Below are 13180 nucleotides of genomic sequence, written 5' to 3'. Positions count from 1 at the left end.
CAATGATTCAGAGATAAAAGAAAACACACGAAATAAAAGATAGAATAAAAAGTGATTATACCACACATACACTTAACTATAACATGCGTATATTTGCAATATAACTGTTTCCAGCCCAGTAACCAGATATCACACGTCACAGTATATTGACAGTCAGGTGAAGTGAAAATGTAAACACGCTTTGGTTCTCTGAAATGAACACCACTGGGTGCATGTCATTAACAGATATCCATGTACATGGTATATCAAGACGGGAACCTCGATTATCGACCAAATCTCAAAAACTATTGTTATCGATTTATCTGATACAGAGTCTTGAAGATTTATTTATAATTATATACTCGATCCGAATGTAGTGACTAGATCGTGATGAACATGTCATTGAGTACTTTAGGTTGAGTCACAGAGTCAACGGTTACAAGACGAGCAGACGTCGATTTTACACCTTTAAACTGAACAAAAGGAATAAGTGGTTCCGAAAGATCTAAACTCTGGACTGTGAACATCACCTGGTTGTTAGAACGGTCCAGCACAGATAGTGACCGATTATCACAGTTCAGAAACAGACCGAAGTGTTGAGGTCCCGTCAGACGTTTGTATTTTTCATAGGCTGAGCTGACCTGACCATGGGCAGTGCTAAAAAAGTTGAGCCAGCCATTTATCTGCTGTATCTTAACACACCAGTGGCCACTGCCCGGGTCACTCTTACTCCGACCACAACTCTCCATTACAACACCAACACAACAGGAACAACCAAAGTTATATGATAACAGCTCAGAGATCTTCACTTCCCAGTAGTGTCTGCCCTTCTGGAGACAACCGTCTGTCAAAGCTCGACACCAATCGTTCCTGGACTCCTTTGCGCACTCTATTATGGAGCCGTTGTGAGTGATCTTCAGCATTTTGTTATCTGTCACTGTAAAGATGAGCCTCTCTTCTGTAACATACAAATGACAGGCATCCATGGTAATACAGACATAAAAGTTTCGATGCTGTGGCGAAACAATGCCGCACTCGTCAATTACCCATGCAGTTGTCAGCCCCACCTTTGTTACGTAAATCGTCGCGATATGGCTGATATAGTTCAAGTTCAAGTTAATTTGACATGAGCGCATTTGTTCCTCGTCACATATACATGTATACATCTGGACCATTAGCGCAAGGCATAGTCTAATATCTGAACAATCTAGAAGCAAACAATCAAAAAAGAAATCATAAGTGTGGAAATAAGTACTGTATAACATAGTCTTGCCTGGTGTAATTTGAAACTATCATCAATCTAGCGAGCTGTTTTACATAAAACACTTTTTAATAAACTGGAAAGAAGCTGAATAAATTTGAACATATTTGGCTTTTTCCAATAATAAGGCTTGCTATAAACTTGGGCATACAGGCAAAAAGTATTATATTATCAATGTAACGTTAAAACTCAATCATTTAATCAGTCAGCATGCTGGCTCTATCTTCGGCCGTACATGAGGAGATCTCTCAGCAACCTGCGGATGGTCCTGGATAGCCCATTTGCAACAAAATTATGAATTTGTTTCGAATTTTTTTTCAAAATGGTTGTGCTGGACGGAAACTTCATAAAAAACTTCACAAGCTACTAATCAGGTTTGTGTATCGGGCTGGTTTATCCATTTTCTCGGGCTCTTTTGTCCATTTTCTCGGGCTGTTTTGTCCATTTTCTCGGGCCGTTATGCAAAGGGTCTTTCGACGGAGAGGCTACGGTTGTGATAGAGATTAGATTTGACCTGGTTTCACTCGACAGATAGCTTTGCTTGTTTTACTAAGTTGTTGAATTCGCTATTTTTGCTGGGTAGAAAGTTGTTGATTTTGTAGAACTTTGTTAATGGACTGGACCATTTTGTGACTTTCTTTACGATCCAAAAATTCGAAAGGTGCCATAATTCACGGTGTCCAACTCTAAACATATTTGGAACTGCAGTGTCATCCCGGTTATCAACACCACTGCCACATATAGTGCTCATTAACGTCGTAGTAAAAATTAGTACATGGATAGGTTAACGTGGCGTAACGCGTAGAAATATTTGGTGCTGAATGCGTTTATGTGACAAACATGGTCCATTTCACGCACTAATCTGTGAGAGATTGGTTTAAAATAAGATCATTAAATTAGGAAACACAATTACACTGAACAATTACACTCTCAATCGATTTGTGTATTTGTGTTGCGAGGTTGAATCTTTGGTGATTGGCACTTTTACCCTCCACAATCATTGTAATAGCTAGCAATTCAATAGATAAAATCCCGCGGAATTCTTAACCCTCGGGGTTTCAATACATGTAACAACTAATTCGACAGGCTCACACGTCTTGTGTTTATTTTATTTATTAATTTATTTCATGAGTGAAGCCAGCATAACCTGCGAAATGATCATTTATCTCAGTAGGCATATGTGACTATATTCGAAAGGTAAAGGACAACGCACTTGCAGGTCCTTGCTTTACGATCAGATCCACGTAGAGATCGGGGTCACATCTAACGAAGTTCTGTAATTTGTGTCCAATTTCTTCATATGTCTTCAAACAACTTCTTACTTCTGTTAACTGAGCATCAATCCTACAGGGTGAAGAGAAGATAAACTAGCAGATGAACAGCTGAACAGCTGAGCAATTATAGATTAAATGAAGAACAGATAGACTTAAATGGCCTCTTTGAATTATAAAAACTATCTCTGAAAACCTTCAAGATTTTCTCATAAATGGCTCAGCGATTTCATGATGATTTAAGGTGTGGTCGTTTTACAAGTGATGATTAATATAAAAATTTATCTACGAACAGATTTAAAATGGCAAAAGGGCACATGTGTGAATTACAATGACCATTTCTGCAACATTTCATGAATTTCCTTTTGATAAATGAAAACATGCTTCAGAAAAATTACAATGACAAGAAATGGGGCCAGACAGGGAAACAGAGTATTGTCTTCTGCGGGCATCAAACCCCTGCCATTTCTGATGAGGTGAAAGCGTGTTTACTCTACCTTTCATTCAACTGTTTTGAGCCCTGTAAAGAAAAAAAACATACATAAGGATTTTCTCTAAAAGAGTTAAAAACATCCAGTAAACAAAAGATCCTGTATGGGAATGAACTCATGTCACACAGAAATAAGCTCTACTCCTGGAGGGAAACCATTGACTTTGCAGTGAAATCCCTGCCCGGAACCTCAAGGAACCCTATGTCTAGAGTGAGAACCTGTATCTGGTATTGAAATACTGTGTCCAGAATAAGGTTCTATGTGTGAAGTTAACATCTTTATTTGGAGAGAAGCCCTGTGCCTGGTGTCAACTCTTTTGTCCGTAGCAACCCTACGTCTGAGGTGAACCAGATGTACTGAGGTAAACCTTTGTGTCTAGGGACTGCTTTGTCTGGTATAATCGAGCACCTATATATGAAGTGAACTCCTGCTTCTGGAGTGAACCCCTGTGTGGAATGAACACCTATGTGTATACAAACGCTGGGTGCGGAGTGATCCTCTGTGTGGGGCGTAAAGCACTGTCGCTGAACTGGAACTCTAAGTGTGGCGTGAAACCACGAGAATGAAGTGATCCCCTGTGTGTGGCGTAAAACCATGTGAACACAGTGATCCCCTGTGTGTGGCGTAAAACCATGTGAATAGAGTGATCCCCTGTGTGTGGCGTAAAACCACGTGAATGAAGTGATACCCTGTGTGTGGCGTGAAACCATGTGAATAGAGTGGTTCCCTGTGTGTGGCGTGAAATCCTGTGCAAGACGTGAAACATTGTCTTTGGATGGAAATCTTCGTGGTGTGGAATATCGTCATTAAAGGGATACCCTGTGTATAGAGGGAAATCCTGCGCATGAAGTGATCCCTTGTGTATGGCGTAAAATATTGTTTGGGAGAAAAAGCCTGTGTATGGAGTGATTTCTGTGTGTGGCGTCAACTACTGTCTCTGGAGGGAAATCCTGCTTATGGAGTGATCACCTGCGTGAGGCGTAAAATACTGTTTTGGAGAAAAAGCCTATGTATGGATAGATTCCTGTGTGTGGCGTGAACTATTGTCTCTGGAGGGAAATCCTGCTTATGGAGTGATCACCTGTGTGAGGCGTAAAATACTGTTTTGGAGAAAAAGCCTGTCTATGGAGAGATTCCTGTGTGTGGCGTGAACTACTGTCTCTGGAGGGAAACCCTGCTGATGGAGTGATCACCTGTGTGTATGGTGTAAAATACTGTTTTGGAAAAAAAGCCTGTCTATGGAGAGATTCCTGTGTGTGTCGTAAAATCCTACATTTGCCGTTAAGCACTGTGTATAGAGTGTTCCTCTGTGTAGAGCGTGAAAAAGTGTGTCCGGAGGGAAACCCTAGTGAATTCCTGTAATGAAATCTATGTGGAGTGAAATACTATCTCTGGAGGGAAACCCTGGGTATAGAGTGATCCCCGCTGTGTGCCGTGAAATACTGTCTATGGAGGGTAACCCACTGTGTATGGAGTGAAATCCTGTCTCTGGAGGGAAACCCTGGGTATAGAGTGAACCCCGCTGTGTGTAGTGAAATACTGTCTATGGAGGGTAATCCACTGTGTATGGAGTGAAATCCTGTGTATGGTGTAAAATACTGTCTCTGGAGAGAAACCCTGCGTATGGAGTGATCCAGTCTGTGTGGCGTAAAATACTGTCTCTTAAGGGAAACCCTGTGTATGGAGTGATCTTCTGTGTGTGGCGGGGAATACTGTCTTTGAAGTGAAATCCTGTGCATAAAGTTATCACCTGTGTGTGACCTACTATACTGTCCCTGGAGGGAAATCCTGTGTGTGCAGTGATCAGAAGGGTATGGCGTAAAATACTGTCTCTGGAGAGAAATCCTCTGTATGGAGTGATTGTCTGTGTGTGGAGTGATCCACTGCGCGTGGCGTGGAACATTGCCTCGGGAGGGAATCTAGTAAATGAAGTGAAACCCTGTGTATGGAGTGATGCCCTGTGCATGGAGTGATACCCTGTGTGTGACGAGAAATACTGCCTTGGAGTGAATCCGTGTGCGTGGACTGAAACCTTGCATGTCGAGTGATCCCTCTGGTCTCTGGAGAGAAACCCTGGTTATGGAGAGTTTAATTGTGTGGGGCGTGAAATACTGTGTAGGGAAGCCCTGTCTCCGAAGTTAAAGCATGTGTATGGCATGAAATCCTTTGTCTAGAGTGAAACCCTAAGTATGGAGTGAAACCATGTGTATTCAATGAAACCCTGTATAAGGAGTGATCCCATGGGTATGGCGTAAAATACTGTCTCAGGACGGAAACTCTGGGTATGGAGTGATCAACTCTGTGGGGGCGTGAAATAATCTCTCTGGGGGGAAATCCTACGTATGGAGTGATCGTCTGTGTGTGGGGTGAAATACGACTTTTGCAGGGAAACCCTGTGTATGAAGTAAAATCCCCTGTGTGGAGTGATCGCCTGTGTGTGGCGTGAAACACTGTCTCTGGAGAGGAACCCTGTGTAAAAAGTAACGCGCTATCTATTGTGTGAACCCCTGTGTGTGACGTGAATAACTGCCCCGAGAGAAAATCTAGTGGATAAAGTAAAATCCTGTGTATGAGTGATTCCCTGTGTATGAAGTGATCTCCTGTGTATAGAGTGATCTCTGTATATAAAGTGATCCCCTGTGCATGGAGTGATTCCCTGTGTATGAAGTGATCTCCTGTGTATAGAGTGATCTCTGTATATAGAGTGATTCCCTGTGTATGAAGTGATCTCCTGTGTATAGAATGATCCCCTGCGCATGGAGTGATCGCCTGTGTATAGAGTGATCTCTGTATAAAGAGTGATTCCCTGTTGTTGAGGTGATCTCCTGTGTATGAAGTGATATCTGTATATAGCGTGATCCCCTGTGTATGGAGTGATTCCCTGTATATGATGTGATCTCCTGTGTATAGAGTGATCTCTGTATATATCGTGATCCCCTGTGTATGGAGTGATTCCCTGTGTATGAAGTGATCTCCTGTGAATAGAGTGATCTCTGTATATAGAGTGATCCCTTGTGTATGAAGTGATCTCCTGTGTATAGAGTGATCTCTGTATATAGAGTGATTCCTTGTGTGTGAAGTCATCTCCTGTATATAGAGTGATCTCTCTATATAGAGCGATTTCCTGTGTATGAAGTGATCTCCTGTGTACAGAGTGATCTCTGTATATAGAGTGATCCCCTGTGTATGGAGTGATTCCCTGTGTATGAAGTGATCTCCTGTGAATAGAGTGATCTCTGTATATAGAGTGATCCCCTGTGTATGGAGTAATTCCCTGTGTATGAAGTGATCTCCTGTGAATAGAGTGATCTCTGTATATAGAGTGATTCCCTGTGTATGAAGTGATCTCCTGTGTACAGAGTGATCTCTGTATATAGAATGATCCCCTGTGCATGGCGTGATTCCCTGTGTATGAAGTGATTTCCTGTGTATAGAGTGATCTCTGTATATAGAGTGATTCCTTGTGTATGAAGTGATCTCCTGTGTATAGAGTGATCCCCTGTGCATGGAGGGATCTCCTGTGTATACAGTGATCTCTGTATATATCGTGATCCCCTGTGTATGGAGTGATTCCCTGTGTATTTAGTGATCTCCTGTGTATGAAGTGATCTCTGTATATATCGTGATCCCCTGTGTATGGAGAGATTCCCTGTGTATGAAGTGATCTCCTGTGTATGGAGTGATCCCCTGTGTATGGAGTGATCTCTGTATATAGAGTGATCCCCTGTGCATGGAGTGATTTCCTGTGTATGGAGTAATCTCCTATGTAGAGCGTGAGATACCGTCTCTAGAGTGAAACCCTGTGTATGGAGTGATCTCATGTGGGGGGCGTGAAATATCGTTTCTGGAGTGAAACCCAGTGTATGGAGTTAAACCATGTGTATGAAGTGACCCCGTGTGTGTGGCGTGATCTCCAGTGTGGGGCGTGAAATACTGTATCTGGAGTGAAACCCAGTGTATGGAGTTAAACCATGTGTATGAAGTGACCCCGTGTGTGTGGCGTGATCTCCAGTGTGGGGCGTGAAATACTGTATCTGGAGTGAAACCCTGTGTATGGAGTTAAACCATGTGTATGAAGTGATCCCGTGTGTGTGGCGTGATCTCCAGTGTGGGGCGTGAAATACTGTCTTTGGAGGGAAACCCTGTGTATGGAGTTAAACTATGTGTGTTGAATGATCCTATCTCTGTGGCGTAAAATACTGTCTCTGGAGTGAAACCCAGTGTATGGAGTCATCCCCTGTGTATGGTGTGAAAAAATGTCTCTGGAGTAAAGTCCTGTGCATTGCCTGATCCCCTGTAAATGGCGTGATCCGATGTGTGTGGCGTAAAATACTGTCCCTGGAGTGAAATCTTGTGCAGAAAGTGATAAAATCTTTTGATGTGAAACACTGTCCCTAGAGGGAAATCCTGTGTATGGAGTGAAAACCTTTATATGGACTGACCTCCTGTGTATGGCGTGAAATACTGTCTCTGGAGGGAAACAATGGGTATAGAGAGATCACATGTGTGGGACGTAAAGTACTGTGCAGGGGAGCCTAGTCTCCGGAGTGAAACCCAATGTATGGAGAGATCAGTGTGTGTGGCGTGAAGTATTGCCCCGGAGGGAAATCCTGTGTATGAAGTGAAAACCTTCACATGGGGTGATCCTCTATGTATGGCGTGAAATACAGTTTCTAGAGGGAAACACTGGGTATGGAGAGATTTTCTGTGTGGGGGGTGAAATACTGTGTAGGGAAGCCCTGTCCCCGGAGTGAAAGCATGTGTATGGAATGATCCCCTGTGTATGGCGTTAAATACTGTCTTTGTAGTGAAACCCTGTGTATAGAGTTACAGCCTGTGTGTGAAGCTTGTTTCTTGTTAGTGCTTCCAACAGGGTAGTATTATTACATTATTGTGGATGTATATCATTATGTAATAGGCGTAACACTATGGGTAGACTTGATCTATGCATGTTTTTGAGCATAGTATCGAGATGCCCATAACGGAAAACACCTGCGCCCAGCTGGAAACCAAGGTTGCCTGTGTTCTGTGGCCACCTGCCCCATGCGGCAACTTATTTTGTATGCCTTCACTGGCCACATACGACAGGTTTGACTCTACATGAATTTTCTTTTTGTAAAAACATATGTGGAAACCATAGTATTTTGCCAGATATCAGAAAATCATATGTAAAGACACAGCAGAATTTCGCATGAAATAATGTTACATTGTGGGATTTTATTACACTTCGGAAGCTGAGAAGAGAGCATAGGATTTCTCAGGTTATGAATTTTGTGAGCTACATCAACGACCAAGACCTTACTTACCTGAGTCCGGCCTACATCTAATGTAATTCTATTTACAAAAATAAATTAGTGTAGAAGTGAATGAACTTTGTCACGTATTGGCCATAAAATGGACATTAACTACCCATAGTGTAACAGAAAATAATGGTTACACTTTAGGTAGCAATTGTTATCCATTATGTAATAATACTACATTTCTGGATTTTATTACACTGCAGGAAGTGAAGCTTTTGAATATTTGCTGTGGTATTTATCTGGCCTTCAGTGAAATTGTACAAAGCTCGCAGAACAAGAAGAGTACCATTCTCACCCCCCCCCCCTCTTCATCTGGCTTCCATACTAAGCCCCGCTATCCGTACAATAAATGTAAGATTTCGATATACTTTATTCATTTTTTGTTGATGCGAATGGACAATTACCGCGACTGCGGCAATATTTCACGCTTATCCGGGTGACTCTTTTCATCATTCACTAATTCATGCCAATGATTGCTTTACAAACCATGATCAACCCTCCATAACTCTTGTTTTACCTGTACACAAAGCAAATTTAATTCTTGTTTTATGTTCTAGTCGTACACAAGTTTTTTAAGCCTACCTTTATTTCGAAAACAAAATCTTTACAAAACATTCAAATGTGCCTTGGCAGAAACTGACAAAAGCACATCAGCAATCTGCATTAAAATGTTCAAATTTGCCAAATTTATGTATGTATTTATCGATTTGATTGGTGTTTGACGCCGTACTCAAGAGTCTTCTAATTATACAATAGCGGCCAGAAATATAGTGGCAGGAAACCGGAGAGAGCCCGGGGAAACCCACGACCAACTGCAGGTTACAGACATACGTTCTTATAGGAAGCCGCATGAACTGGTGTTGAACTCACACCAGACAGCATTGGTGCAAGGCACCGGGCTGTTATGCTGCAGTAACACGTTAAACACTAGGTCACAGAAGTTTCTTGTATTTGGAAAAAATCGCTTCTAAAATGAACACAAAATTTAAAAAAAATTATACTACATGTATTTGTAGTCAAGGATTTGTATTCGAAGATCATTGTCATGACTGTATTACCTGTAAAAACTTTACGTCCTGGGAAGATATTAAGTTCTTACACGACCCCTGTGACATTTTTATGCCATCGATTTGCATGTCTAGGGCTTTGGTCCATGCACCACATTCAACACTCCAGCTGGAATGCCTCATTCTTACAGCCGCCTCAGAGTTTGCCTTCCAGTTGTTCAAAGTCGTCAGAGCTGTTGTGTATGAGGTCTCTATTGACTTTAAATGAACATCTTGATTTTCCTGTCAACAATAAACCCAAGTTGATATCCTCACTTCCGGTACTGCTCGAGTTAGCAGTAGGATGGTAATTGCTCAAGTTTATGGCTTAGAAACTACCAAGTAAGCAGCAACGTATACACGCAGCATTTACTATTTTCGGTGGCCTTTGAGGTCAGTCCGCCACACAGGACAGTCCACCACACAGGACAACCTGCCACACAGGACTGTCCGCCACACAGGACAGCCCGCCACATGGGACAGTCCGCCACTGAGGCCAGTCCGCCGCTGAGGACAGTCCGCCGCTGAGGACAGTCTGCCACACTGGACAGGCCGACATTCAGGACAGGCCGCCACAGAGGGAAAACGGCCAAACGGGACAATCCGCCACACAGGACCATCCGCCTCACAGGTGACTCCGCCACTAATGTCAGTCCGCCACACAAGACCGTTCGCCACACAGGACAGTCCACCGCTGAGGGCAAACTGCCATCCAGTCCGCCACACAAGACAGTCCACCCCACAGCACCGTCCGCCACCCAGGAAAGCTCGAAACTGAGGCCAGTCCGCTGGTTACAGCAACTCGGTAACTGTACTCGTAACTCGTACATTTACACATAAATACAAACGCAATGAGATTCAAATTATCATAAAATTACACCCAAACACACGCGAAATAGTTATCATGTTCAGACTGCCAATGATAAAATGAACACAACGCAACAACAAAGCAACATTGAGTTGTCAACCAGCATTTACTCTTTATAACTTTTAAAATTTTCCAAAACTACTTATTATTTTTCTATTTTGAATACCACAACACGACCCATGATATTTGTATCTTATTTTGAGAACAAAAATACAAACCTTGATAATTTGACACAGTTCTCCACATCTCGCCAAACCCTTTTCTACTGACTCCATGACTATTTTCAGTTGGCCAGCTTTGTCCTCAAATGTCGCCTATATAATAAAAAAAATTCCCAATATAGTATACACACATATACCGGCTACTAATAAATGTACATATGGTATTATACGTGGGCGAGTGAGTTTTGGCCTTTAAGTTAAGGGATTTGCTTTCCATTCGCCATGTCAACGTCACATCCAATCAGTCCCATTCTCCAATACAGGATTTTCAAGGTTTCCCAAATCTATTGTTCCGGAACCTATAGCAGTCAACAGCCGTTCTTTTGTACAGTCTTACTTGAGGTGTACTATACACAGATTGCCTTCCACCACAAGAATCATGTGGAAAACACAGTTTCCTCCACTCACAGAATCGTATAAATGGTAACACGAGATACAACACTGGGGGCCAGATCGTGATAGCTTAAAGGATTACAGAAAAAATCTTATTTTTCAACATTAAATTAAATTGGCCACCGGTTGGCTAGAGAGACCGTCTTAATTTCTGATGTGTATTTTGTCTAAGGGAAAAATGAAGAAATTGTCCCCAGTATTAGAAATTAAATCAGGAGATGATAACAGATATTATTATGATAGGGGACCATATGTCCGTGAAGCTGTCAATCACATTGGTCTTCAGAAATATTTCTGGAATATACTCTATACAACCGAACATGCACGCTCACATAGAATAAATTTCTGCTAGATTATCCAACCACTTCCAAGTGGAAGACTGTGTTGGGCACTTTCTAACAAAGAGAGTAAAATCAAAACAGCGTTGACCGCTGTTCCATATACCTCAGTCAAGGTTTTATTCTGACAGTTCATGTAAATACATAAATAGGAGCAATTTACACGCCCCCTGGCATGTGGCGAAGCACCATGGCGAAGCTTATTTATCCTTCAGCAACGGTTAATGGAGCATGATCTACTTTCTTAGAAAATTAGTACGAAAATATGGATGATTTCTAGAATCTGAAAATAAGCCTTTTTCCTCTCAGTCATCGCATTTGAAAAAAGAGACAAGTGGAAGCGTAGAATTTACATCTGTTTATCTTTTACCTTATTTTCTTCTACCGCTGTCTCCAAGTCCAGACAGCTGTGTTCAAGATGATCTCCAAGGCAACCAGGACAGATCACGTCCTTGCAAGGTACACAGTAAATGGACAGAAACTGACTGTGCTTGTCACACTCTGACTTGTAATCTGACTCAGATTTTGTGTCCAAAATTTCCGATTCCTCTACAGAGCTCTGGGCTAAGATCTCGTTTACAGGTTTGACCGTGTGCCGCTTGAACGGTCCCTTCATAGGATGCATTGTTGTAAGACATTGCTGACAGAAAAACCCGTCGCAATTAGAACAGAACATGGCGGCCGGTGACATGCTGGTCTCCTCACACATTGAGCACATTGGGGTGTCTTCTGTTAGTTTGTCTTGTTGTCCGAAGTCCTCCACCTTTCCACACAATTCGGTGTTGACTGGGAGAGCATTTACATCCTCGTCCGTCAAAACAGTGGGTGAGCGACACACAGGGCAGTTGATCTGTCGGCCACTGGATTCAATAACAGAGGGGTTGTTCTTATCTGCAAACAGTCTCAGGCATTCTCGACAGAAACTATGGTGGCACGGTAGAGAAACCGGCTCCCGAAAAATATCCACACAGATGGAGCAAATCAGCTCCTCTTCCACTGCTTGCATGGATTTAGCCATTCTTCTGCGAGTGTTCTATGGAAAAAAGAGTTTATGGTATATTAGTGTCAGCATGAGAACAGAGCTTTACGTGAAATCAGTAGTGCCACTACACAAGGGGAAAAAAATTGCCTTATCGACTAGAACACGAAGAAGACGACATAAGGGAAAAAGATCTAGCAAATGCTCCAAACAGGAGACTAGTGAGAAAGAATTTAACAAAAACACTTTGTACATTCGATATTACAAGGCCTCGGGAAGTACTTTTCCTATCATCAAGAGAAGTGGCAACTGTAAATGGGTGGACTACAATCACGGCATACGCAGCGGCTTTATGTCAGAAGTTTGTTTTTTAGCGACACCGTGGGTCCTAACCAAAGGTTGTCACCTGGTTGAAAAGGTTCTCACGTGTGTAAAAATGTTCTCACCTGTGTGAAAAGGTTGTCACGTGGGTGAAAAGGTTCTCACCTGTCCTGAAAAGATTCTCACCTGGGTGCATACTCATGCTATACCCGAGGCCTTCTTCTGGTTCAAAGAAGACCCTTGGAATAGAGCGTGGATCATGCAAATCTTGTGACAATAAATATATGATCACACTTCTACTCCTGGCTGCGTCAAGCCTGTTTGTGTAACTTTACTATATCTGGCATGCATCTCTGCTTAAATAGCCTTTCTCTGCAATCTGGACTTTTGCATCCAGGTGAGAACTTTAATATGCAGACCAGAATGTTTTCACCCACATTAAAGCACTTTTCACTCAGGTGAAATAGCCACCGCAAGTTCCTCCAACCATGCAAACGCACGAGTGGAAAATTCTGAGCATGGCGTTAAAAAGCAATCAAATAAATACACACAAATCAAAAAGATCAATAAATGTGTTATTAGCGCACATTCTGCAAGTGGAGATAGCCGATACTATACACTCCGACTATTTACCAGACATTGTTACCTTAGGACTGAAGATGTAGGTCAACATACGCGTCACTTATAACTGGTTAACTACGCGTACAAGATT

At 42.3% G+C, this 13180-nt stretch overlaps 1 protein-coding gene across 1 annotated transcript; it reads right to left on the bottom strand.

The window, feature by feature from the left end:
* Nucleotides 1-359: 359 nt before the first annotated feature.
* Nucleotides 360-12186, bottom strand: LOC135480880 (E3 ubiquitin-protein ligase TRIM41-like). The gene is made up of 6 exons (XM_064760810.1): nucleotides 11539-12186; nucleotides 10435-10530; nucleotides 9361-9591; nucleotides 3009-3031; nucleotides 2454-2584; nucleotides 360-937 (listed from the first exon to the last, which is right to left on the bottom strand). Exons 1-6 carry the CDS (start codon nucleotides 12184-12186, stop codon nucleotides 360-362), a joined length of 1707 nt encoding a protein of 568 aa, XP_064616880.1.
* Between the last annotated feature and the right edge of the window lie 994 nt (nucleotides 12187-13180).

This window comes from Liolophura sinensis, chromosome 13 (genome assembly GCF_032854445.1).
Source record: "Liolophura sinensis isolate JHLJ2023 chromosome 13, CUHK_Ljap_v2, whole genome shotgun sequence".
NCBI lineage: Eukaryota > Metazoa > Mollusca > Polyplacophora > Chitonida > Chitonidae > Liolophura > Liolophura sinensis.
This window is presented reverse-complemented; position numbering and strand designations above follow the sequence as displayed.